The sequence below is a fragment of the Coregonus clupeaformis genome, chromosome 19 (assembly GCF_020615455.1).
Source record: "Coregonus clupeaformis isolate EN_2021a chromosome 19, ASM2061545v1, whole genome shotgun sequence".
NCBI classification, from domain to species: Eukaryota; Metazoa; Chordata; class Actinopteri; order Salmoniformes; family Salmonidae; genus Coregonus; species Coregonus clupeaformis.
Window position 1 is genome coordinate 31123635 of NC_059210.1, and position 27869 is coordinate 31151503.

General features: G+C 42.9%; 1 protein-coding gene across 6 annotated transcripts in view; it reads right to left on the minus strand.

Moving 5' to 3' along the window:
• myo9ab (myosin IXAb) overlaps positions 1-27869 on the minus strand; it is a 214860-nt gene that overhangs the window by 44254 nt on the left and 142737 nt on the right. For all 6 annotated transcript variants that reach the window (XM_045227171.1, XM_045227170.1, XM_045227172.1 and 3 more), the window contains exons 9-14: positions 26642-26731; positions 19901-20017; positions 18836-18970; positions 11127-11248; positions 6869-7010; positions 4411-4606 (exon numbers count right to left, since the gene is read on the minus strand). In XM_045227171.1, coding sequence (XP_045083106.1) covers positions 4411-4606; positions 6869-7010; positions 11127-11248; positions 18836-18970; positions 19901-20017; positions 26642-26731 — 802 coding nt within the window. The remainder of the gene's footprint in view (positions 1-4410; positions 4607-6868; positions 7011-11126; positions 11249-18835; positions 18971-19900; positions 20018-26641; positions 26732-27869) is intronic.

Here is a 27869-nt window from a genome sequence, read left to right on the forward strand (position 1 = left end):
GTTGAGAAATAAATATAGTAAGCCTATAGAAAGCTGATGGGATCCTCCTCTTTTTAATAGGCCATCAAAACTCTGTTTTCTCACGCAATTACATAGCATAGCCTATAGAAATGTCTCAGAAAAGGGTTCATTTTCATGCAAGCCAGATAGGCTATACTCCTGTTGTAAAGCGAAGCAGTGAGCTTAACAGTGCCAACCCTTCATTCAGGGCAGAGCCCCACCTGTTTTGAGCCCCCATCTGTTTAGCATACAAAATATATCTAAAACATTTTGGGGGGCCTGTTTTGCATGTTATTTTGGCATTAATACGTGTCACATACAGTTGAAGTCGGAGGTTTACATACACTTAGGTTGGAGTCATTAAAACTTGTTTTTCAACCACTCCACAAATCTCTTGTTAACAATCTATAGTTTTGGAAAGTCGGTTAGGACACAGGTCATTTTTCCAACAATTGTTTACAGACAGATTATTTCACTTATAATTCACTGTTCCAGTGGGTCAGAAGTTTACATACACTAAGTTGACTGTGCCTTTAAACAGCTTGGAAAATTACAGAAAATGATGTCATGGCTTTAGAAGCTTCTGATAGGCTAATTGACATCATTTGAGTAAATTGGAGGTGTACCTGTGGATGTATTTCAAGGCCTACCTTTAAACTCAGTGCCACTTTGCTTGACATCATGGGAAAATCTAAAGAAATCAGCCAGGACCTCAGAAAAAAATTTGTAGACCTCCACAAGTCTGGTTCATCCTTGGGAGCAATTTCCAAATGCCTGAAGGTACCACATTCATCTGTACAAACAATACTACGCAAGTATAAACACCATGGGACCACACAGCCGTCATACCGCTCAGGAAGGAGACGCGTTCGGTCTCCTAGAGATGAACGTACTTTGGTGCGAAAAGTGCAAATCAATCCCAGAACAACAGCAAAGGACCTTGTGAAGATGCTGGAGGACACAGGTACAAAAGTATCTATATCCACAGTAAAACGAGTCCTATATCGACATAACCTGAAAGGCCGCTCAGCAAGGAAGAAGCCACTGCTCCAAAACTGCCATAAAAAAGCCAGACTACGGTTTGCAACTGCACATGGGGACAAAGATCGTACTTTTTGGAGAAATGTCCTCTGGTCTGATGAAACAAAAATATAACTGTTTGGCCATAATGACCATCGTTATGTTTGGAGGAAAAAGGGGGGTGCTTGCAAGCCGAAAAACACCATCTCAACCGTGAAGCACGGGGGTGGCAGCATCATGCTGTGGGGGTGCTTTGCTGCAGGAGAGTCTGTTGCACTTCACAAAATAGATGGCATCATGAGGAAGGAAAATTATGTGGATATATTGAAGCAACACCTCAAGACATCAGTCAGGAAGTTAAAGCTTGGTCGCAAATGGGTCTTCCAAATGGACAATGACCCCAAGCATACTTCCAAAGTTGTGACAAAATGGCTTAAGGAAAACAAAGTCAAGGTATTGGAGTGGCCATCACAAAGCCCTGACCTCAATCCTATAGAACATTTGTGGGCAGAACTGAAAAAGCGTGTGTGAGCAAGGAGGCCTACAAACCTGACTCAGTTATACCAGCTCTGTCAGGAGGAATGGGCCAAAATTCACCCAACATATTGTGGGAAGCTTGTGGGAGGCTACCCGAAACGTATGACCCAAGTTAAACAATTTAAAGGCAATGCTACCAAATACTAATTAAGTGTATGTAAACTTCTGACCCACTGGGAATGTGATGAAAGAAATAAAAGCTGAAATAAATCATTCTCTCTACTATTATTCTGACATTTCACATTCTTAAAATAAAGTGGTGATCCTAACTGACCTAATACAGGGAATTTTTACTAGGATTAAATGTCAGGAATTGTGAAAAACTGAGTTTAAATGTATTCGGCTAAGGTGTATGTAAACTTCCGACTTCAACTGTATCAGTTTGCAAACAATGTAAAAAAAGAAGAATAATTAAAGTTAATAAAGCCGCATACAAACGTCTATTTTTTGCTTTCTTGAGTAAGGAAGCTCCCAAATGCAGGTGTTTCAGCCTAGCTCAGTGCTTTCTGTGGTGGTGGGGCAGCCAGCGGAAAATACTGAACATAGGGGTTGGTAATGTTCTCTAGTTGCGCCTGATTGGCTCAGTGTTCTGTCACTCATGGGGACACTACGTCACCGCAAAATCTACGGGGTGAGCTCGAAAATTCAAGCCCCTTGGGTGCTGCCATAGTGTTACATTAGAAGTGCCGCATCCAAGAAGGCTCAAGGTCATTGGCCACAGATAAAATGACGTAAAATCAGGTTATATCTACCATAGCTTTGATTGGACTGATCATATCAACATCATACTTTCAAAATCTTAGCTAGCAAGCTAGACAAGAGGTCATCATTATGAATCAAGTCGACAATCTACTGGCAAATTATTTTCAATCCTTGTCATATGAAGCGAAATTATAGATAAAGCGTGTCGGTGCTCATTGGCCATTGGAAATGAACATTACACAACAAGTTGGAAATCGCATATTCAACAATGAGTGGTTTGGAAGGAAACAATTGAGCAGCAGGTAGCTTAGTGGTTAAGAGCGTTGTGCCAGTAACTGAAAGGTCGCTGGTTCTAATTCCCGAGCCGACTAGGTGAAAAATCTGTCGATGTGCCCTTGAGCAAGGCACTTAACCCTAATTACTGCTGTAAGTCGCTCTGGATAAGAGCATCTGCTAAATGACAAAAAAAAAATGGGCACTAGCCTGCTATTCAGTGGAGTGGGTGTGTGGTCCAAGTCTGGGTTTAAGGGTCTCTTTTCCAAAGGATAAACATTCACATGCAACACCATTGGCCAGAAAATATTTAATACATTGGCCATTCTTTCAATCCAGCATGACTTCTGCCGCGTTCAGAACAACTGGAAACTCGGAACTGGGAAATCTCAGACTTCAGTGAGTTCAAGACAACGGGGAACTCAGAAAAAAACTAGCTCCGACTGGGAAAATACATTTTGAACAGTCATCCAACTCGGAATTCCAGGTCGGGCAATCTGGCCTCTTTCTAGAGTTCCGACCTGAAGATCACTGACGTCATGATTCAACCTTGTTTTTTTTCAGAGTTCCCAGTTGTCGTGAAAGCACCATAAATCCAGAAAATGCCAGACTTTGATTACAGAATTTGCCAACAAGGACCGCCGTGCCATCTTCCTGTTCAAGTAAGCACAGCACAACAAGGTGAGTCCAAAACTGTCTTGTATGTGCTGCATAAATTATGTAATATGCCAGGGAGATATGTATACTGTAGCTAAGAAAGTAATACTAAGTGTATGTTGTGTAGTAAGCTGTTAGTAGCCCATGTGCCTCACCCTAATAATTTGGTCCCTTTCCCCCTCATAACTTAGCCTACTGTTCTCTTGGTGGTGCACATGTAGTCTATAGCCTGTTTTAGAGAAATGTAATCATTGAATATTGTAAGAGCTTTCATTGTCTGTTTACATGCCCCCTTTATTTATCCAACAGTTCTGACTTGGTGTGTAGGGAGAATACTGTAAGAACGGCCCATGTTCTGAATTCTGTCGCTGTACATTTCAAAAGTGCTGAACAAATAGTTATATTGACTACATCCGTCCTAGCTCGCTCATTAATGTCTTAATCGAAATTACGGATTGCCTCTTATCCGCTCGTCGTCCCCTTATGCCATAGTTTGTACATCTCAATTGTCAGTAGAAACCACATTTGTTTAAGCAAGTCAGCCATATCAGCTATGTTTATTTTTTTTTATGAGGCTGAATGAACTGTTTCGCTGTCAGAAACAGGTGTAGCAGTGGTAAGGATTCACTCCATGGTGCTGAAAAGAAAGCTCTGCTGTTGTGACAGCTTTATGTAGCCCCTAACAGTTTGTGGGAACCGTTTGTCACCATTTTAGTGCAATTAATGTATTGTTTAGTGTTGTGTTGTGACTTTGCTGTCATTCATCCCAATTGTTTTTGTTATGTTTGCGACACCAAGATTTACATGCTAAAGTCGCCACTAGTGCTTAATATTTGGAAAGTTGATAAATAAATAAATTAGGCCTAGCCTATAGAAAACTGATGGGATCCTCCTCTTTTTAATAGAGGCCATCACTCTGTTTTCTCACGCAATTGCATAGCCTATAGAAATATTGCGCAACATGAGCTCATGGGCACTCATTAAGTGTTTGATTAGATTTTCGATCACATTTGCATTGATGTCAGAGTGATTAGAGGGACAATAGAGTGCTGAGTACCAGGCAGTTAGCAAGTTTGGTAGGCTACCAAGACCATCAGCAGCATCAGAGCTTGGAGAAGCCTAATTACCGTGACTAAATGGTCACGTGGAATTTGACTACCGTCATGACTCGTGACCGCAGGTGTGGCGGTAATACGGTCACCTTAACAGCCCTAGTCTCACCAGTCTTTTTGTCAGTGTGTCTCTTCCCGGCCTCCCTGAAGGCCACCATGGCTCTGAAGTAGGCTCTGAGCACGGCCCAGCGGAAGGTAGCCACGGGGTCGATGCCCATCAGGCCACAGATGAAGGCGTTCTTACTGCTCTTCAACAGGGCCACGATGTCCGGACGCATGTGATCCGTGTTCTTCTCCCTGAAGTCCTGTAGGGGGGCGGAAGATAATATACAGATGAGATCTATCAACTGGATCAACTATAGATATACAGATAATAAATATGAGCTACACCATACTGTACCAGTGGAATTACCAGTACGAAAATTCAAAAAACTTAAAGTAAAACTGTTAATGGTAAGCATCTATTAATTGAACACTTGGGTGTTCGTTCTACTAACTGTAAATCTATGAGCTACTAAATCTATGAACCAACTAATATACCCAATGGAGGGGATGGCTCTGAGGTGGATTGAACTTGCTAGCATTTAGCAACGTAATTAGCTACGCTTTATGTGTGAGAACTATGACACTCGTGGTAATGACGATATTATGGACCACTTACGAGCTCGAAACCAAAACCGAGTGCAAATGTGTCCTTGTTTAAAAGTCCAATGCAGCAGTTTTTTCCTCAATATCAAATCATTTCTGGGTAATAATTAAGTACCTCACTCTGGATTGTTTGTTTTAATTTAAAATAGTAAAAAAGAAACAAATTGCTTAGCAAAGAGCAATTTCTCAAGCAAGAATTTAGCTAGGACTGTCTGGTAGTGGTCTGAGTGGGGAGGGGAAAACTGAAAAATAGCTGTTATTGGCAGAGAAGTTTGGAACTCTCTTTCTTATTGGTCTATTAACTAATGTTAATAGACCAATTAGAAATAAGAATATCACCAGGCAGGGCTTTAAGGAGAGAGCATCAATTAATTTTTTTCATATTTCATATCATCGTGCAAGAGAATACTAGGCCCTTTACTTGAGAATGCAAAGAAACACTGCGGTGGAATATAAATACATTTGTTTAATAGCACTGATGTCGCACGCACAGGCACAATTCCATGTACTCTCCCTGTTTTTACACTCATGGCTTCTTATGTGCCAGCTGTGTTAATGATCAACCATGTTACTAACACGTTTAATGTATCTGACTCACTGCATACACCTCACACACAAACAACAATAGCATACATGCTGGGTAGCTGCCAACTGATATGTGAGAGCTTCATATCTACAGTTAAAGCTGTTATGGGCGGGCCTATTTACAATATCATCACCTCCAGCATATATAAAGCTTTATATCAAAACACAGCAGGGAACTGGACTGTGAATCTGATTCAAATGGCAAAACAGGTCAATGGAACAACAAGTGGACTGGTTTCCTTTCAGTAACTATACCTACAGTCTACACTGAGCGTACAAAACATTAAGAACACCTTTCTAATATTGAGTTCCCTCAGAACAGCCCCAATTCGTCGGGGCATGGACTCTACAAGGTGTCGATAACATTCCACATTCCACGTTGACTCCAATGCGTCCAACAGTTGTGTCAAGTTCGCTAGATGTCCTTTGGGTGGTGGACCATTCTTGATACACACAGGAAACTGTTGAGCGGGAAAAACCCAGCAGCGTTGCAGTTCTTGACACACTCAAACTGGTGCGCCTGGCACCTACTACCATACCCATTCAAAGGCACTTAAATCGTTTGTCTTGCCCATTCACTCAATTGTCTCAAGGCTTAAAAATCCTTCTTTAACCTGTCTCCTCCCCTTCATCTACACTGATTGAAGTGGATTTAACAAGTGATATCAATAAGGGATCATAGCTTTCACCTGGATTCACCCTGTCAGTCCATGGGCCCCCGTGTAACTCAGTTGGTAGAGCATGGCGCTTGCAACGCCAGGGTTGTGGGTTCGTTTCCCACGGGGGGCCAGTATGAAAATGTATGCACTCACTAACTGTAAGTCTCTCTGGATAAGAGCATCTGCTAAATGACTAAAATGTAAAAATGTAAAATGTCATGGAAAGAGCAGGTGTTCCTAATGTTTTGTACACTCAGTGTATGTTTGAGTAGTCTGACGAATGACTTACAGAATGGAAGAATGGTGCAAGTTCCGGGCAAATACCATAGTGTCATAACTGAGCTTTGAATGCATTTTTTGCGGCTGTGTCATTTTCTTTTGCTGAGAATTTGGGATTGTTTCTCTCTGAAGGGAAGTATCTAGCTACACACCTAGTTACACTTTTTCTGGCACAGAATATTTCATTGGTTTTATTAGAGGCCCAGTAGCACATTCAGGCTTGTGTCAAGGCCAATCATCAGTCAACAAAGCCAGTGTCTGTCAATAATGACATACACTTTGACAAACAGGCTGACATGTGGCATGACCTGTTGTTGAGAATGTTGTGTGGTTGACAGATGAGTACACCGATCTACGGACACATTGTCATCATGAAATCACATCAGCAGTCCTTACCTTGACCCCGTATTTGACCTTGCCGGCGTAGTGGCGGATGATGAAGGCGGACTCCATGACAGCGGGGAACTCGATGTAGCTGTTCCCCTCGTGCTGCCGCTTGAACTTGTCCAGCAGGGTCTGGTTAGAGGCCTGGGGGAAACTAAAGGGACAAGGGGGGGACGCATGAGCATTTTATTTATTTATAATAAAGCATTGCATGCATATCATTTGCATAGTGGCATAGAAGAGTAGAGTAGAGGCACTTGCAGAAGTTACCCAGATGGGGAAATGCTTTTGTAGCCTAGGGTCTAATAAAAAGGTGGCCTTTTATTAACGCATTTCATGCAATTCTACGTAATTTTACATGACTGGAGACTTAGGCTGAATCTTTTTTAATACTGCAAAAATGAACAAAATTATAGGCTACTTTGACACTGACAAACTGAGAACAATAAAAACAACCTTGTCTTGAATGCATCAATAGCCTAGGCCTAGGTGTGTGGAAACATATTGTAGGCTACAATATGAGGAGGAAATTATAGTCCAAAAAATGCTTTTCAGTTTCACTGACTCTCCCAATGATGCGCATCTCACTTGCCGGTGATGGCCGATTCGTTCGTGCCAAAAGCCTCTCTCATTAGTTTTTTTTACTTTGTAAAACAATATTTGGAAGTTGATCAAAAATGTTGGTAGCCTACAGCAGACAGATTAGAGTTCTCTCTTTTCAGCAGGAGCTATTTGCTTTCCAACCTGTGTTTTCCCGAGAGTGTATTTGAAATGTTGCGAAAGTCTTTTCTCTGCATGCTGTTCACTGACAGATTTGCCGCACCTTCCCGACTGTAAACTAAGTCCTGTTATTGGGCTACACACAATCCACAGCTAGGCAATTTTAAAAAAAGAAGCTATTGCTCCTCTGTGGCTAATTTATAGGCCTTCTCATGGTGTAGTAGGCTATTCTGAATTATTTCATTAATTTCTGAACAGCCAGCAGTAATTCTATAACTTTGGAAAATGTATTTCAATTTATTAGGGGTGCTGTGCTCCCCCAGAACCCTATGATTCTAAAAGGAAATAAATGATGAAGTGTAACGCTGGAGAGATTGAGTTGCAGGCTCATGTCTATCAGAGCAGAGAGAGGGAGATAGATCATATAAAGTGAATCTCATTCTAGTTCTGTTAGAGATACAGGCGCGCATCTCACACAGCCACGACCATGCGTTGGTCTCAAACATAGGTTACAATGTTGCGCGAACCATAAACCCGGACCAAACCCAAATTAACTCTTAGAATATCAGGCCCGGGCTGAAAATCTACTTTTTCACATGACATTTTTTGGGGTGTGCAGGAGAATTCACAAAGAGGCAACTAGAATGAACTTTGATCGCTTTTATTCAAAAAGTGACAATTATTTTTGATGCCACAAGAGGTATCGGATCCGGCCAAATAGGTTCTAGAGCAACAGTCCAAAACGGAGAGGTGCCAGATCCTGTTCCGGCAGGATCTGGCTCAAATGTATCACAGAGTCCCTCCATTTGAAGGTGTTGTAAGTATTTGGACAAATTCACTTATATGTGTATTAAAGTAGTCAAAAGTGTAACCTCCCCTGTTATTGGTAATGCTGAGAAGGTAGAATGTCTTGGGGTTATGACCTTTGTGTGTGATCTTTCCAAATACTTGACATCTTCAAATGGGGGGACTAGATACAGCACATAAAGTGCTTTCATTTCTAAACAGTAAAACAGCTATGTATGAAAATACCCTCAAATAAAAGGTGACATTCTGTTCTGTCGCCTCATATGAAACATTTGAACTCAAAGCCAAATAAACAGTTTTAGCTTCAATATCCAATAAAATATGTAGGGGAATGTAGACCAAACATAATCCTAAGGTATACCGGGGTAAATTGGTATCAGCTTTTTTTCTCATACACATTGCCGCAAACTTTCGGCCATTAGCTAAAGCACGCTATGGGACTCCTCCGCTCTGTACAAAGTAGCGTGCTTCCTTATTAAAGCAAACTACACACCACTCACTAAAACAAGCCTCGGAGGCTATGACACATCCTAGTTCCCCTTGGGGTCAGAGAACGCCTCAATGGCCCGTTATAAATGGAGTAACCTGTAGTAGGGCCCCTGGAAACAAATGCTATCCTTAAGAGAGAGTCTGATAGAGACCGCAAGCTAGCTAAAGCTAACTATAAATGATGAAATCATAATGATAAGCATCGCGTTCCTCCATGTGATGAAATAAATCACGTGAGAGGCCCGGGAGGGAGGCCTTTAAGAGGGGAAAAAGATCCCATTTTGACGTTGTGGCTCTGGGAAAGCAGTCCATCCACACTCATCCATCCACTTCTTATTACATCCAGATCAGTGTTCAGAGCTAAGTGGCTAGCAGCGCTAATAGCTAGGTTAGGCTAGGTTAGCTAGCTTAGCATGGCTAATACAGTCATGGTGGTCCTGTGTGTTTTTGTGTGCGAGGCTTCAATGTATGTGGGATTGAGATGGTATTGTGAAGTGGCCTGTGTGAGAGGCTTTTAAAAAGGGTGAGCGAAAGTGTACATGTGCCCCAAAAAGGCAAACGTATGAATGAGTATAATTTTGATGTGCTTAAGTTAGCCTGGCTAACGTCGTAATCAATCAAGCATTTCACTAGTAATGAAGAGAGTCTGTTGTATTCCACATCTTGTCTGTAATCTTTATTATTTTTTATTTTATTTTTTAAAATCTTTATTTAACCAGGAAAAGCCCATCGAGACCCAGAGTCTCTTTTTCAAGGGGTGACTAAGGAGGGTGACTCTAAGGTCACTATAAATGAGTGAAAGTCCAGCAATGTAACCAACTTGGTTTTATATTGGCTTTGTTCTAAAGAAGTTTGACATACAGTCAGATTAAAAATGATTGGCACCCTTGATAAAGATGAGCAAAAAAGACTGTATAAAATAAATAATACCAACACTGAGCTATATTGAATGATTCTTTTTTTTTAATGATATTATTTTATACTAATACATTTGCTCAGAAAAATAGATTTTGTTCAACAAGTAATACAAAAAAAGATGAGGGTAAAAAGGCATCATTTATTTACTATTTTAAATTTTTATATGTCTTATTTCTGTTAACTCTGCATCATTGGGAAGGGCTCGTAAGCTAGCATTCCACAGTAAAGTCTACAACCCGTTGCATTCGGTGCATGTGACAAATAAAATTGGATTTGATTTCAATACTCCAGCACCCTCCCCTTGCAAGGATAATGACACAGCCTATTTTCTCAAATGTTTTATGAGATTGGAGAACACTTTGGGAGGGATCTTAAGCCATTCCTCCATATAGAATCTTTCCAGATATCCTTCGTCTGCGCCTATGGAGTTCACTATTCAATTCAAACCGCATGTTTTGTCAAAAAACTGAGGCATATGCAGAAAAGCACCTCATACCTACGGTAAAATATGGTGGTGGTTCTTGGATGTTACGGGGCTATTTTGCTTCCGCTGGTCCTGGGGCGCCCTTGTTAAGGTCAACAGCATCATGAACTTTACCAAGTACCAGGACATTTTAGCCAACAACCTGGTTGCCTCTGCCAGGAGGCTGACACTTGGCCACAAGTAGATCTTCGAGCAAGACCATAATCCCAAGCACACATCAAAACAAAATCAACATTTTGCAAAGGCCATCTCAGTCTCTGGACATGAACCCCATTGAAAATATGTGGTTTGAATAGAAGTGGGCTGTCCATAAGAGCAGACAAAGGATATCAAGGATCTGGAAAGATTCTGTAAGGAGGAATGGTCTAAGATCCCTCCCAATGTGTTTATCCAATCTCATAAAACATTTTAGAAAAAGGCTTAGTGTCATTATTCTCACAGGGGGGGGTTCTGGAAAACTGAAAACAGGGGTGCCAATCATTTTGACCCCTATCTTTTTTATTACTTGTTAAACAAAATCTCTTTCTCTGAGCAATTGTATTAGTATATAATAATCACATTTTCCAGTATTTTTTGGTCATTATCAAGGTGACAATAATTGTGGACCTGACTGTATATAAGCAGCACCATCTTCTGAGCCCTGCTTAATCCTTCCCAACTACTATGTTCTATGGCGCCTGAGGACATTCAAGAACAAACCCTTTTTACTGCAGATTTAGGTTTTGGCTAAGAAAGTACACATCTTAATGTGACATTGCAGGAATGTGCCCTGAGGTATTGCTTTAACTAGGACAGAGGTGTACAAAAAAGGATGGAGAAAAGAGAAAGGCTTTGACATGACAGCTCACGTACTTGCACTCTTCATCCAGCAGATGGAGCAACGCAGTCGGCTTCTTGCTGATAAGGTTGATGCAGCCTGTGTTGTCGATGTAGTCGATGTTGTGCCAGCTGATGCCCTCTGCCCTGTACTCATCCTGAGGGGGGAAAACAACAGTGATGTGGTGTCAGAAACAGTGCCGGCGGTAAAAGTTGTTCCCAAATCATCCAATACATCAAATTTCCCCTTTGGGAATCAATAAAGTTTATTTAATTCATGTGAATGTCAAGTCAAAAGTCTGGGGAATTCTGCAGAGAAACAACATGATTGAACAGTATATTCATCACACTTGTTATAGGACATGCTGATAACGTTAAAGGGGTACTTCGGGGATTTGCCATTTATCTACTTCCCCAGAGTCAGATAAACTTGTGGATACCATTTTTAAGTCTCTGCGTGCAGTTTAAAGGAAGTTGCTAACCAGCGCTACCGCAATTGCTAACTAGCGAAAGCGCAACGACTGAAAGGTATATGCTAAGCTAACATATGGAATTGTTTTAAGATGGTCATACCATGGATCATTTAGCTATTAGATTTTTTTATTTTAGGAACACTTTAGGTATAAAAAAAAGATAAAAAGATAAAATATTGAATTTGGCCTTTACTACTAGCACATAGAAACGCATTGAATAACACATTCATAAATGGCAAAAAAGATAGTCAAAAAATAAATCATAAGGAATAAGGTCTTGAAGTGTCTGTCCTATATCTAGGAGTTAAGAAAGCTCAGGAAATATTTTAGTTTTTTTTGGACACATATTTAATCCCTTATTTTGTTGGCACAAAACTACCTCCATACTTCCATTAGTTTGTATGGGTTACCTTCAGACGAGTCCCGTGACACTTGTGGGGGCCATAATAGTTTGTAGGCCAAACCGTTCAGACTCTACAGACATTTTAATGAGAAGACCGATTTTCGGGATGTCTCATGGTCCGACAAACACCGCTGCAGCTCGGCCACCTTCCACCGCAGATGCGGAAGGCCGCCATAGTAACTAATATCTCTAGCTTAAACTGACGGATTTTGATGTGGATTTTTTTATTACGTTACTGAGATTGACGCATGGGTGCGTCAATAGACTTAAGGATTAACTTCCTTCATACTGGACACAGAAAGCATAAGCCACATTGAAACAGACCAGACTTGAACTATACAACAAAGGTCTCCAGTGTGTCCACGTGTGAACAGTTTCCACCCCCAAAAAAGTGTAACGTCACGAGAAAGTCTGGAAAACCACAAGCTTATGACACCTGGTACCCAATGGAGTTGGGGGACATAAACAGGGTGTAGTGGTGCGGGTCACGTATGTTAGCTGGTGTTCTAAGCCCCTCGAGCTCTCTGACTACTGGAGTATGACCCAGAAGCCCTGTGGGAGTTAGTGTGTGTGTGTCTTTGGGTCAGACACCGTCACACAACAACAGAGGACCAGGAAGTGGAACTAGCCGGGACACCCATCTCCGCAGCTAGCAGGGCTTGCGGTGTGGCCAGCTGAAGCAGGAACATGCTTTCATGTGTTCGACTTGACATGCCTACCCTTCCTCTCTCTACAGTCTAAACGCTAGTATAATAAGAAAAGCATTTTTAACATGCGGTAGTTAGTGAGAAAGAAGTTGTGGAAAAGGAAAAAAGGAACCATAAAAGGTCAAATTAGTCATTCGTTTGCGTTTTGGGGAAATATGCCGTTCTATTCCTCAGCCCAAGTGGCAGTTAGAGAGGCAAACTATACCTAATAAATTGTACATACAACTTACTCACATCATGAAGCATTACTATACCGACTCATTATGATAGTGCTCCTGTGTTTATCTATCACAAAAGACTAAAGTTCAAAATAAACTTTTATTTTTTTAGAATTTTCAATGAAATTCCAACATGGGACATGACAAATCTGCACTAAACACAGGGCACAGCAATCCAGGCCTAAACCTTCCTGTATTACAGAGGGGAACATACGTTTTATGTGCAACAGAGCTTTTCAGGGGTTATGGCCGTATCATCTATTACTGCAGTTCGCGCTCTCTTCCTGTGCTCCGTCTCTCTTTCTCTCTCCCCCTCTCGGTCACTCGCTCTCTGTCGCTCTGCTCTCCCTCTCTCTCTTACTGCTCTCTCTCTCACTATCTCCTCTCTTTCACTGCTCTCTCTGCATCCTATGCTGTATTGTGCTTGGCAGGCTGCCCCAGTGTTAACAGGCCGGGCCATAGGGGACAGAAGCATGCTCTCTCTCGTTACTATAAAATGAAAGGGTGGTTTATTGAAGTGTAGGGAGGAACACTGGGTCTATAGAGGGAGTTGGGAGCAGGTTATGGTGATATTAAACCTTTAAAGCAGCTACAGTATAGATACAGCATTGTCAGTCATAGTGCATCTCTGTATAGCCTGATCCCAGATCTGTTTGTGCAGTCTTGCCAATAGGAGTTGGAAAGAGGCAACATAGCATAAATAGATCTGGGATCAGGCTATCAGTGTTAGTGAGGGTAGTTGACTTTCTCTGTACAAATACTGTAGAGCAGAGAGGTCTGAAGGAGACAGAGGATTGGGACTTAAGATGGGTCCACATGACTCATATAGTGATGACGTACTCAAGTGGTAAGCTGAACTCACTGACCAGAATAAGCAGCTACGGGGCTGGAATAAGGCGGTACTGGTAAAGCTAATTAAATCCTTTCAAAATTATGGCCATTTTACATTTCACAAAGTTTACAGACCTAAGTGGGTGTGTGATGTATTATGAATCAACTGACATTCTATTTACACAATTATTCATAGAAAGGCGGAATTGAATCGCCCTCTGATTTCAGACAAAGATACCAGAGCACAGATGTTTTCTTGAAGTTGGTGAGAAGTCTATATCTCAGGAGGGTGCGTAAATGTGATACACTGTTTGCATAGAGGCTGTGGTCAAGTGTTTTTGAGCTCGGATTCGTCTGTAAATCATTTTCATACAGATGGAGCGAAAATTAAGGAGCAATTGGCATGGTGGTGTAAACATTGGAGTCGGGCCCCCATGGATAATAGTATTTGGTGCGGTCCTATTTGCTTTGGCCACTGTTCAAATGTAAACACTCAAATACTCGCTGCTGATAAGAGTAACTGATTGGTTGGAGAGGTGAGACGGCCCAGTGTGGGGGAAGAGGACTAGGATGCATTTGCCCCTAGACACTGATTCAAGGTCAGTTTTGAACATCACCCTAACAAGTTAGGATTTGGGGAGGGTAAACTGGATAGCTGATCCTAGATTGAGCGCAAGCAAGGGGGAGTGGATTAAGTTGACACTACACAGTAATCTGAGGTCATTTTTGCATTTCATCAAGATCTAATCAGATTAGGATTTGGAGATTGTAGGCTGATCCTAGATCTGTGTTGAAGTGCAACTTCGACCCAGAGCAATGGAGGGGGAGTAGAGGCGTGTAGTATTTTCCTTCATTCAAATGTCAGAGGGAGGGAGGTGCCACGACCACACTGTACTATTCACAAACACAAATCAGTCAGAATCTGGCAACCCTTCCACAGGGCCTGGTACTCAACTTAACCTCCACAGTTTCGATTGTAAAATAAACTCCCATATGAAAAAACAATAACTATGCAGGGCCAAACTTGTAGGTGAATTTATTAAAGCATAATAAACTTGAACCCCCTTAAAGCGACATTAGGGGTGATGTTTTTGGGGTAAATGCTTAAGAGGCAGTTTCTAGTTGACCATCACAAGGAACAGGTCCCGATCGTGTCAGAACGTTATGGGAAATGTTTTATAATAGACATACCCAAAAGTAATTATTTTCATGAGATGGCCATAAACAATAACTAGTAATGCTGCATAGTTCTAGAAAGGTCTGGAACTCAGCTTTCTGATAAAGATAGTTATACATTGCTGAGGTAAATGACTTATTATAAATGACTTATTATAAGATTTAACCTTTCATATAACTGTAAAACAAATATGATCACATTTAGTGATAGAGCTTTTTTTCTTCTTCTGCCAAGCCTCCTCTGATCGACGCAGAGACCCCATTAGAATGTTTGCAGACTCGTTACAACTTCGCCTTTACGGATGAAGGGATTTCGTCCCTCTGTGACCAAGAGAAAGTGGTCGTGGTTCAATTCTACGAAGTTATTTCGTAATTTTTCACAATGAGAGCTCTAAATCCGGCTGAAAATATCACAGCGAGATGAAACCACGATTGATGAAATCGCTAAACTGTCCCCTTTCATATGGATTATGTGTGTATTGTTTTTGTTTGTATTGCTAGGTATTACTGCACTGTTGGCGCTAGAAACACAAGTATTTCGGTGCACCTGTGATAACATCTGCAAATCTGTGTATGCAACTAATAAACTTTGATTTGATATGTCGTCTCCCAGGCTGGGCTCCGTCGATTCTTTGTCTGGATAGGCCAGAAAATGTTTGACAGGGCCTTACACAACAATGTTTTCCATGACAAATGACACATTTGTTTCACACCTGAACTAATATTACTCAACACTGTGCAATTGACAAGCTGTATTTGCTCAGGCAATCATTTGTATTATTTCACTTCATATCAAATGTTCTATTTTATGATAAAAGAGCAATTAGTGCATTTCAAAGGTTGCTGTGAAGGCCCTAAGCTGAGCTAAAAACTCTCAGTGTGTTGTGTTCCCAGCCCACAGAGTAGAGGGTGGAGGTGACAGAAACAGATTACATAGTCAATGCCAGCCGGTGGTTATATGTGATCTTCATTGAGAGTGAAGGGACATTAGCCCACACGTTTAAAAACACTGCTCTTTTTTCCAGCTAGAAGCGCTGGGCCCACCCGCCGACCTGCCACAGCCAATCGGGGACCGGAGAGAGGGAGACGAGCGGTGACAGCCATCGTGACATCATGTCTGTCTGATCACAGCGTACATCTGACATCAGTTTTAGGAGGTTATCATGAGAATGACAGTGCTACAGTGGTTTACAGAGTAGGCTACCTAACATGCAGTGCATACCACATCCACTGCAGTTGTATGCATGTGTATCAGAGATGTGTTGACTGCAGAACGAGGGTGCAGGGTATGTCATTGTGTTAATGACAACTGAAGTGTTGCTCATCAGTCTCTAATCATGACACAGAGAGAGAGAGAGAGAGAGAGAGAGAGAGAGAGAGAGAGAGAGAGAGAGAGAGAGAGAGAGAGAGAGAGAGAGAGAGAGAGAGAGAGAGAGAGAGAGAGAGAGAGAGAGAGAGAGAGAGGAAGGAAGGAAAGTGAGAAAGAGCGAGAGAAGGAAAAATGTAAAGAGAGATAGAGAGAGAGAAGGAAAGAGGAAAGAGTAAGAGGGGGAAGGAAGGAGAGCCATACATGGAGGTGGGGGCAGAGCAGAGGTTCATCAAGTGTATTACTGTGTTAATGCAAACTCAAGTGTCTCAGCCTCATCAGCCTCATAATGACAGCTCTTCACACAGCCTAGGTCATCCAGGCGATCTCACACACACACGCACCTCATTTACTCAATGCTAATCAAAGTACACTGAGGACGTGCAGTGCAGCGATGGTTGAAACAGAGCAGAGATTCAACCACACATACATTATTCTACACTTAGGCAAAGACCTGATTAGATATGAAAACAACAACACTCAAAACACAATTACAGACAAAATGTATTGACAGAAGAGTGAATCTAGAGGTCCTGCTTTAGCGCAACCACTTAGCAGCTGTGTGTGTGTGTGTGTGTGTGTGTGTGTATTTCTGCCCTGCTATTTCACTGTAATGGCAGTGTGTTAGTAGGTACGTGTACTAGCGCAGGTGGTGAGTCATGGAGTGGTAAGTAACAGTACTGACACAGTTTGTGACGCAAATGACAGGTCATAGCAATGACAACCGGCACCTAAAGGACTCAGGGCTACCTTGAAAAAGAGATTCCTATCCCAATGTGACCAGGGCCTGTATCCACAAAGCGTCTCAGAGTAGGAGTTCTGATCTAGGATCAGTTTAGACTTTTAGATCATAATTAATAATATTATATGGACAGATCCTAGATCCTATGTTTTGTGGATACGGGCACTGGTTAAATAAAGAATAAATAAATAAAAACATGCATCATAGAATTAATGCAAGGATGGATGAACTACACTTCCTGGTACAGAGAAAAACAATTACATGTTTTTATTGGATGTTCTAAGTCCACAACAACGCTTAAACCACATCAGGATAAAATGTTGAGTGTAGTTACCCTTGAATTCAATTGTGCACCAGCAAGAGACCATTCTTTAGTCAGCTGGGTTTATGTAGTGCACGTGATTACGGAGCTTGCAAAACAAAAGGCCACTGGATTGATGCAAATAATCATGATATCATTCTGCCAGGTAGGCATAGTTTACTTCGTAAATAACATTTAATTGTGAAGGTTTTTGGGAAAGCCTTTCCATCTCGACAAGAAGAAGGTTATCATTAGCATCATCGCTAACGGCTACACAAAGGGTAGATATACACGTGCATCACAGACAGGGCCATTGCCTTTTCAGAAAGTTGCAGGGAATATGAATCACTGACACATTTTGTTCATGTCTTATGATAAACTGTCTTATGATAAAATTTATACATTTTCTAATAAGTTCAATCGATTTAGTTGATTTCCTACCAAGGTCAATACATTTTTGAATATTGTTGAATTCCGTTTTAATGTCTAGCTTCTGTGATTTAGTGATTTGAGAAGGCCCTACACATAAGCAACTTACCATAGTCAAAAGTCTGCATAAGAACCATTGCCACACTCAAAAGTCATCATAAGCCAGGCACTAGGGCTAGGCTAAATGAGACAAAACCAAAACAATTAACACCATCCAGACAAAACAAGAATAGAATGAGCCTATCTCCAGGTCATTATGAGTGGTAAACACAGACAGAGCGGAGACGGGCGGCGTTACTCGAGTCAGTAGCCAAGAGGCCCAAAACATCCTCATCAAAACCAAATCAAAACACCCCGCCTGGAAACCTCTGTGTGCGTAAATTCCTGACCTCGTAAACCATGCATTTACTGCATGCCTTCCGACAATGAGGAAATAGCCCTTTTTCACAACACTATTCATTCAATGCGGTTCTCATCTACGGTTTCAATCTGAAGCGATAAACATTTTTGGGGAAATAATCTAAAAACATAATTTTGTGGAATGTGGAATAGGCACAATGCAGTGACACTAACACACACCCACTCTGAAGCTCAGACACACGCAAATACACACACACACACACTGTGACTCTCTCTCACACACACACAGTATGACACTAACACACACAGCGGCTGGGTGTGTGCTATTGTGTGCCCAGCGAATAAGACTAAGGTGAGGGTACTACACAGAGGAAATTACAACACGCCTCACAATAGCTATTGTGGAACTAGTAAACAGGCATACCAGCCACCGCTGTCACAACCATAGAAATAGAATTACTAGAATGGACATTCACATTCGAGTCAACATTCCATGATGGGTGGACTCGCAGCTTCCTTCTATTTCTACAGTCACAGCATGGAGCATTGGATTGAATAGGACACTTTATTGTCCACACAACACTGTAGTTCAAACAACAGTTAAAACTTCTACGCCAGTTGGGAGTGTGGCTGAACACGCCCAATTCTGTTGTTGACCTGAAGTGTGGTCCATAAGCACCGACTCACACACACACACACACACATTGCGCGCACACGCACACACTGAAAGAGACCTTACTTGTTCTAGCTTAAAGATGTGCTGGTTAAAGTAGTGTTGGAGCCTCTCGTTGGCAAAGTTGATGCAGAACTGCTCAAAGCTGTTGTTCTCATAGTCTTCAAAGCCAAAGATGTCCAGCACTCCAATTGAAAGAATCTGAAGTGAAAGAGAGAGTTCAGTTAGATGTGTTTAATTTGGCATTTATCAAATATTTAACATTTTAATACATAACTACATTTAGAAAAAAATACAATGAGCTCGATGAACCTTCCATCAAAACCTACATAACCCTAACATAATGGAATAACGATGCACCGTATGTCACTGTCTATGCCATCATGATATCTCTATGCAGGCCTTATGAGAAGAGGTTCATTCACAATTTTTAAGACCCAATAAAGAGGGACTGACAAATTGTGAGTGATAGATGGATGTTCAACTCTGCTCCCATATCTTATGTCTGAAGAGTCTAGCGGTCTGTCTGAGCACATTAGACAGCACTGTGGGATAGGAGTGGGCTAAGGGACAACAGTGCCTCTAACATTGCCCTAAACCACAGCAGTCTAAATCTACCCTCATCTGCTCACACACACACACACACACACACACAAACACACACGTCTGTTGAACACCACTAAAACAAGCAGAAGAGGCCATCATGCCATCTGCCTCAATGTTCTGGGCACACATGTGTACGCAAATGTGATCTGTGATCTAATCCTTTGCATGCCCACTGGGCAAAGCCAGTCAGCTGCCACGGTGCCAGGGTGCCCCCCCGTGTGCCAGAGCTTGCATGAGTGTGAAGAATGTGTGCGTGTGAGGATATGTGTGCATGTGTGAGGGAACGTGTGTGTGTGTGTGGGAGGGAACGTGAGCGTGTGGGAGGGAACGTGTGTGTGTGTGTGTGTGTGTGAGGGAACGTGCGCGTGTGGGAGGGAACGTGCGCGTGTGGGAGGAAACGTGCGCGTGTGTGAGGGAACGTGCGCGTGTGTGAGGGAACGTGCGCGTGTGAGTAAATGTTTGCTTGTGTCGGTGCTTACATGAATGACTTCATGCGTGCTGTGTGTGTGTAGGTCCAAATCTTACCTTGGCACTATCCTCCAGGTCTTTGTTGTTGAGCAGAGCATGGTTGGTCCTGAAGACGATCCAGTCAAACAGGGCGCTGTACAGGGATTTGGCCATGGAGTCCCGCACGGTGCCAGCCTACACACACAGAGAGACAATCATGACACATTTTACAGTCTGCTCCAATCACAGTGCTATCCACACTGTATATGCATTTAATCTGGACCATGGGTTTATCCTCCTGTCAACCCCCCCCCCTCCCCTTCACACACACACAGATACACACACACATACAATATCCTTCCCTCTTGATCTTGAGCTAAATATATATAAGGACATGTTGTTCAAAGCCTTACATAATGTAGATTAGGTACAAGCAACAATGGCAAACATTTCCACAAAATAATCTGCCGTACTGTTCACAGCACACCAAATTAATCCACTAGACAGAAATAGAAATGTGTGTGTGTGAGCATCTGTAACATATTTTTTAAGTATGTTATTGTCCCAGATGTTTCCCCCTTCTTAAAGTGCTCACTAATCTTCCTGCACAGTATGTGGTCTTACAGAGATGTAATACTGCACAAGGTTAATCAGACATGCACGGGCAAACCCACACAAAGGCTATAACTGCAGCATTACAAAACAAAACTACTGTACCGTATCCATCTTTCTCCTGATCTGTTTATCTTATCTATCTCTCTAGTCTAATATATTTGTATTTCCATGTACATGTCTGTATGTCGGTCTGTCTGTGTGTCTGTATGTCGGTCTGTCTGTGTGTCAGTATGTATGTCTGTGTCTATGTCTGTGTGTATGTCTGTGTCTGTGTGTATGTATGTCTGTGTCTGTCTGAGTGTGTGTGTGTCTGTCTGAGTGTGTGTGTCTGTCTGAGTGTGTGTCTGTCTGAGTGTGTGTGTGTGTCTGTCTGAGTCTGAGTGTGTGTGTGTCTGTCTGAGTCTGAGTGTGTGTGTGTCTGTCTGAGTGTGTGTGTCTGTCTGAGTGTGTGTGTGTGTCTGTGTGTCTGTCTCTGTCTCTGTGTGTGTGTCTGTGTGTCTGTCTCTGTCTCTGTGTGTGTGTCTGTCTCTGTGTGTGTGTCTGTCTCTGTGTGTGTGTCTGTCTCTGTGTGTGTGTGTCAGTCTATCTGTGTGCGTCTCTGGGTGTTTGTCTGTGTGTGTGTGTAGGTGTCTGTCTGGGTGTGTGGGTGTCTGTCTGGGTGTGTGGGTGTCTGTCTGGGTGTGTGGGTGTCTGTCTGGGTGTGTGGGTGTCTGTCTGGGTGGGTGGGGGGTGGGTGGGTGTTGTCTGGGTGGTCTGTCTGGGTGGGTGGGTGTCTGTCTGGGTGGGTGGGTGGGTGTCTGTCTGGGTGGGTGGGTGGGTGTCTGTCTGGGTGGGTGGGTGGGTGTCTGTCTGGGTGGGTGGGTGTCTGTCTGGGTGGGTGGGTGTCTGTCTGGGTGGGTGGGTGTCTGTCTGGGTGGGTGGGTGTCTGTCTAGGTGGGTGGGTGTCTGTCTGGGTGGGTGGGTGGGTGTCTGTCTGGGTGTCTCTGTGTGTGTGTCTGTGTGTGTCTCTACTGTATTTGTCTTTCCATTACCATATATCCATTTACCCATCTGTCAGTATAAGTATGCATCTCCATCTCTCTATATCTAGCTAGCCACCGGTATGTCTGTCTGTTTACAGTACATGTCTCTCAATCCAGATATATGTCGGTCTGTCCATCTGCAGTATCATTGACTCAGGGATGCTGATCCATTGTAATACCACTCTCTCTCCCACCTGCTGGGAGCCCAGCCAACACCTGCTCCCTGCACTGCACCAGCTTAGCAAAGCAAAACCAAGGTGTACACTTAGCGTTTCTACCTTTGCACTTGGCCACTGTCAAACGTTGAAATACGTACTTCAGAGATGCTAATGAACAGATGGACTATCATCAGCATTCTGACCTGATCTGTTCTTTAAGGAGGACACAAGAAGTGGTGCTGAGACGTTGGGGAATGTGTAACCCTATATTGGACGCCGTGCATTCGTGCATGTACGCCCTAGAAGGCTACAATGCGGAGCCTTAGGGGGTTCCTTGTTTCTGAAAATCCTGTTACTGAAGGCATATCTATAATCCGTAACTCCTTGTACGTCCATCCGGATTGTATAATGTGTGGATATCTGTAAAGAAACCGTCTGAGCCTAACTTTCTCTAAACCGGCACCTACTGTATACCTCGGCTAGGGTAGACAGTGGTAGGCTACATGGAACCGTGTCTTGCTAGTGGAGAATGAATAGGAGATGCTAACAATGTTAGCCAACATCAGTTTCTAACCACAGAGGCCCAACATCGCGATACTTCCAGTAACGCTTCGCAAAGCAGACTACAGACCAGACCGGGGTTTGGGAAGTCAATGAGAGAAGTGAATGAAATCTAAAGGCACGATGTAGATTAGCTGAACGTGTTATTACTCCAAACTCATAAAAGTGAAAAACAGACATGCTTTCATTTTACTCAAAAACAACTTTATATCACAGGAGTGAATTTGATTTGACGGCCTGCACATACGCAGTTCAGCGCGAGAAGACCGTGAGACCCCATGACGTGTTTCTGCGCATGAGCTTAGCTAGCCAACATCACCTACAAGCGTGATCAGGGATTTTTATTGGATAAGCAGTTTCTAGGAATCTTCATACTGTACTATCTTTGGTAACATGTTAGCATGCCAGCTACGTTCCTCTAATGCCAACAATGTTAGCTAGCCAACAATAGTGTAACGTTTGTTAGCATGCCAGCTAACAAGTTCCTCTGGTTTTTCTACACTCCAAGCCCTGCTGTGCTACAACACTACAGCTTTACGTCATCGATCCATAAAAAGGAACAGTGACATCAGACTATTCTTGTCTTTACATATACAAAAAAATATGTGTGAAATCAGTTTTGATTTAAAAATGGGCCATTATCATGCACCTGTCGGAACAGGGGCAGGGGAAAACAAAGCCGTCATCCATATGCACTTGAATAGCGAATGGAGGATGCTTTTCCCGCGGTTCATTTTCATGCCAGCCAGGTAGGCTATACTCCGATTGTAAAGCGAAGCAATGTGCTTAATAATACCAAAGTTAAGAAATAAACATAGTAGGCCTAGCCTAGAGAAAGCTGATGGGATCCTCCTCTTTTTAATAGAGGCCATCAAAACTCTGTTTTCTCACTCAATTGCATAGCCTAAAGAAATGTTGCGCAACACTTATTTCATTCCATGCATCACCCAGGTATGAGGAACTGGCTCTCGCTGCGCAACAGGTGATCTATTCTGCTCAAACTCTGAATGACAGGGCTCTCATGAAGTGTTTGATTTTCGATACATTTGCATTAATGTCAGAGTAGAGGGCCAAGTACCAGGCGATTAGCGACTGGTCGTAAGCAAGTTTGGTAGGCTACTAATGTACATCAGAGCACAGTTTTGGAGAAGCCTAGTTACCATGACTCAATGGTCACGTGGAATCTGACTGCAGTCATGACTCGTGACTGCCGTTGTGGCGGTAATACGGTCACCGTAACAGCCCTAAGCTAAGCTATTATAATTGGAGTTGGAATGAGGACTTGGACATTATGACCATCCGCCTTTGGCAGTAGGAGTGTTATGGAAGGGGATTGGAGTTTCTCTGGTTAGCTGTGGTTGGTCAGACAGAGGTCTGTGCTGTAACTGGAGGCACGTCCAACATACTCTACATGACAGAGAATGATGTCTGTTAGGCTTACATACTACACATTTGTACTGTATATGAACCTTCGGTAACCTTGCGTGCCCCTGAACACAACCCTAAGGTACAGTAGAGTGTTAGCAGGCAGTAGGTGTGTTTAAACCGATTCAACTAGGTCCAGGGGAGCACAAATTCATGAGGAAGTAAAAATATGTGATATACAAGACATTTCTATTAAACAGACTGTAATGTTGTGTGTCCCTGAACGCACCCCTAATGTACAATGCATTTGCTGTACATGTCTAAACCGTTTCAACTAGGTCCGGGGGAGTAGAAAATCGTGACCAAGCAAAAATATGTGTTTTAAAAAGCCTCCTCTTTTTCCCTAATGCATTATTGATCTAGGCATTATTTTTAGAGGTAAGCGCTTCGCTGTTTCCTGCTCCCAAAGGTTATGTAAGTTCCCATGCATTATGCAACACTTTCAAAACACGCTCCCAATCAAAACTGCTCAAACGTCCACCAGGGATTTTCAAACACGATGATGTGTCGCGTGAACGAACATCCATTGTCAGTAAACGTCACAAGTCACAACCAGATTCCATTATTTACCACAATGGAACTACAGTGCTAGAAATGTTAGGAAATGGAATTGGATGGAGAAAAGAAACTACCTAAAAACAAAGTTTTTATGAGAGGGCCACCCAAGAGGCTGACAAAATAATTAGAGGGAAGTTATCAGAGAGAGTTTAGTAAACTGTTATGGGGTCGACCCTATAACAAGGTCTTGGCTGGTGTTTGGTAATTAGAAGCCTTTGCCGAGGAGACGACCAGAGGGGGCCTTGCTCTTTCTCGCTAATGGCTTACAAACACGGTCCGTGAGCCACAGGAGGTGTAAAACAACACCCTGCATGATCCCGCAACGCAAATTACTCGCTATTACTCGCTAGACCAGAAGTCCCCACAAGAATAGTAAACGAACAAAGATTCAACCAACTGGAGACATTTTGCCTGTCCCCGCAAGGAAAAAGGCTATTTATTTATTGGGGGTTTAGGGTTAGAGTTAGGGTTAGGGGTTAAAGGTTAGGTTTAGGTTTAGGATTAAGGTTAGGGAAAATAGGATTTTGAATGAGGAATCAATTGTGTGTCACCACAAGGTTAATAAAATAAGACTGTGTGTGTGTGTGTGTGTGTGTGTGTGTGTGTGTGTGTGTGTGTTTATGCTGTGTGTAAGCTGCAAATACATTTAAATAGCTTTGATATAGAGTGGCACCATTTAATCTAAAGCACATGAATGCACAGCAGAGCCGTGGTTAATTAAAACACACACACACTCTTCCTCTCTCATTAGCTAGCATGCAGCAAGCCTTAGCTAAGGTAGGCTTCCTTTTATATGACCTCTCTCATGAAATAACTAGGTTAATGCTTGGTAATATATAATTGCCACTAGAATAAAATGGCAATTAAGTCATGAGAGAAGGAAACTGACAGGTATCCAACCAGTCAGGCCGTTCCTCAGAAATGTGTGTTAACCCCTTAGTTGGGAACAGAGAGAAGCCTTACTACTGGACCCAAACAATCAATAAACACTCTCTCACCTATCTGAGGTTAGGAGGGAAAGGTTGTACAGAACCTATTGGAATGCAGTTCTAGTCGAGAGAGAGATAGAGAAAGAGAGAGAGAGGAGCGCGAGTAAGGGGGACAGAGAGAAAGAGAGAAACACACAGAGAGAGAAAGAGAGAGAAAGGGGGAAAGGGAGAGAAACAGAAAAAGAGAGAGAAAGATGGTATATGCCTAGTTTCTCCTCTGGGGGCAGAGATGAGATCTCAGTGACCAGGGGAACTGCTACAGCCTCTGCAGTCACTAAGCTCTTTCTCCACAGCTGCCGGGCAAACAACAACCACAGCCTTATCCTACTGATGTACTGTAGTGTAGAGAACATGCTTACTGCTGTTCTGTGCAGATTTCCTTCTGACACTGTGAATTGCATCTCTCCCCCTCTCTCCTTTCTCTAAAAGGCTCATATTAGGCTGTGACGGATGGGGATTTCCATGCAGTGGAGGGCCCCTCGTTTTATTTCTCTTAACTCTCCACCTCCTCAAAGACCTCTCTCTCTCTCCACATTAAGTTGTGGCAGATGGGGGACTTCCATAGCATTAGCAGAACAACAGAGCTACAGTAACATTAAGTATTGAGTATATATCGTAGCCACAGTCTTCCTATAGGATAACGTTTTTTAAAGCCCATTGTCTGAGCCTCTATTACGACTGTCTATGGAGAGGCTGAGGGAGACAGGATTTGGTTTCTGGTCCGGCTTCGGCTGTATATTCAAGCGGAGGTTGAACATTCCTAGGCAGATACCACTGGGGGGATGGATGCAGCTATTGTGTAGCTAGTCGCTAATGTGTAACCAGAAGGGGGTGAAACCGGGAGGGACTACTTGGTCCAATATGAAATGCACATTTCCGTTTTCTGTTGCAAAACTTTAAAACTTTTTCCGTCACATGCCCCAATCAATGAACTCAACCCAGGTTTTTGTATTAAGGTCATTTCAAATAGGCTCTCTGTGAGATTTGGCATACAATTATGCTTTTTGGCGCTGAGGGGGTTAACGCCACATAGTAAACCTCACAGGAAACAGAAAGTCATAGAGGAAGAGACCCACAAGCGCCACCACAACAAACCCTCCTGAGACGGCCCCTTATAATCCCTGACCACTGACGCACTCTGCTGCCAAACAAAGAGACTCCGCTCTGCTTTCTTGAGGCCTTGTGGAATGTACTGTACGCCCTCCCCCCGTGGACTACAAAAGCCTTTTGAGTTTCGGCGGAAGGAAAGCAAATCCAAGCAAACAAGTAGTGTCCTGAAGAAATTAGTCTGTCAACAATTCATAAACACAACTCTATAAACCAAGTCCCAAAACTTTATACAAGATGCAATAGCTAGGAGAGTTCTGAAGTTCTGCGGCTGTTGTTGTTGTCACTTTGGGGTCGGATAGGGTTCAAAGCCGCCTGTGTGGTCTGGTGCAGTTGTGTTATTATGGTTGTTATCGTAAACAGAGCAGGAAATCTCGCGCTCACCTCTGCCAGTTTGTACGGCACTATCAGCCGCTCTCCCACCGTGACAGTCTTCCTCGTGGTCAGAGCCTCGAACAGCATCTCCTCCTTCACCTGTGGACAAAGACAAGTACAAGGTCAGTCAGGAACTAGAGACAGACAGTCACTCCGAATAGAGTGCATAGCTATTAGTTGCGTACATACATTTCTAGATAACAACAGATAGCAGTTAGAAAGGGGGGGTTGAGTATTGGCTAAGTGACATTGACATGGTTAGCTGAGATTAGCTTATTGTGTAGAGCAGGACACACACACACACACACACACACACACACACACTCTAGCCTCGGCCCAAGCACGACAGCCCATTGACAGCAGCCAGGGCCATGCTGAGAGAGGCAGATGTCACTGCACACACATCTGACCACTCATCCATCCACTGGGATTATGGGAGTGCGGCTGACAGCTGCTGCTGAGGACGCGGCAGAGGGTACCCTGTGTGTGTGTGTGTGTGTGTGTGTGTGTGTGTGTGTGTGTGTGTGTGTGTGTGTGTGTGTGTGTAGCGGCAGCAGTGTTGATCTTAAACACCATCATGGCTATATTTTTTTCAGTTGTTTCCTTTATAATGGTCTTTGATGTAAACAGCAGCATTTGTGGGGGGCACTAATCAGACTTAATTTCATACTTCTTGATAATCCCCCACTGGGTGCAGAGCTAATTCTACTGCTCACTGATTGGTCTGTGCTGCATGACTGTCGCCTGGTAACAGCACTTAGATTCCATTCTCTAGCAAGGTTTTTAATACATTAAAAAAATATTCTGTGCTGTTACTGTTTATTAATACATTTCTCAATCAAGCTAATGGGAGATGCACCCTGAAGCAGAGCCCAAACTGACCCAGGAACTGTGTTATTGTCACAGTTGCATCACTTAACACTGTCCTAGCTCCACCTAGCCCTACTGGGACCCTGAGGTCCGCCCAGAGGAACCAGTCTGTCAACTCTACCATCTGACCCGGCTCCACTTCCTCTTCCGCCCCCTCAAGAAACAGGAAGTACGAGCCAGTCATATTCCCATTCATGCATCAGTCTACACTACAGCCAATTAGCTTTCCCTGTGGAAAGTGCTGCTCACGTGACACCATAGTATAGTAAACGCAAAGATGGTGAATTGGTGACCGATAGTTCACCCATGGTATGACATGATACATGTTTATGTTCTAGATATTTGCTGCTTATGTTAGTGGTTTTGA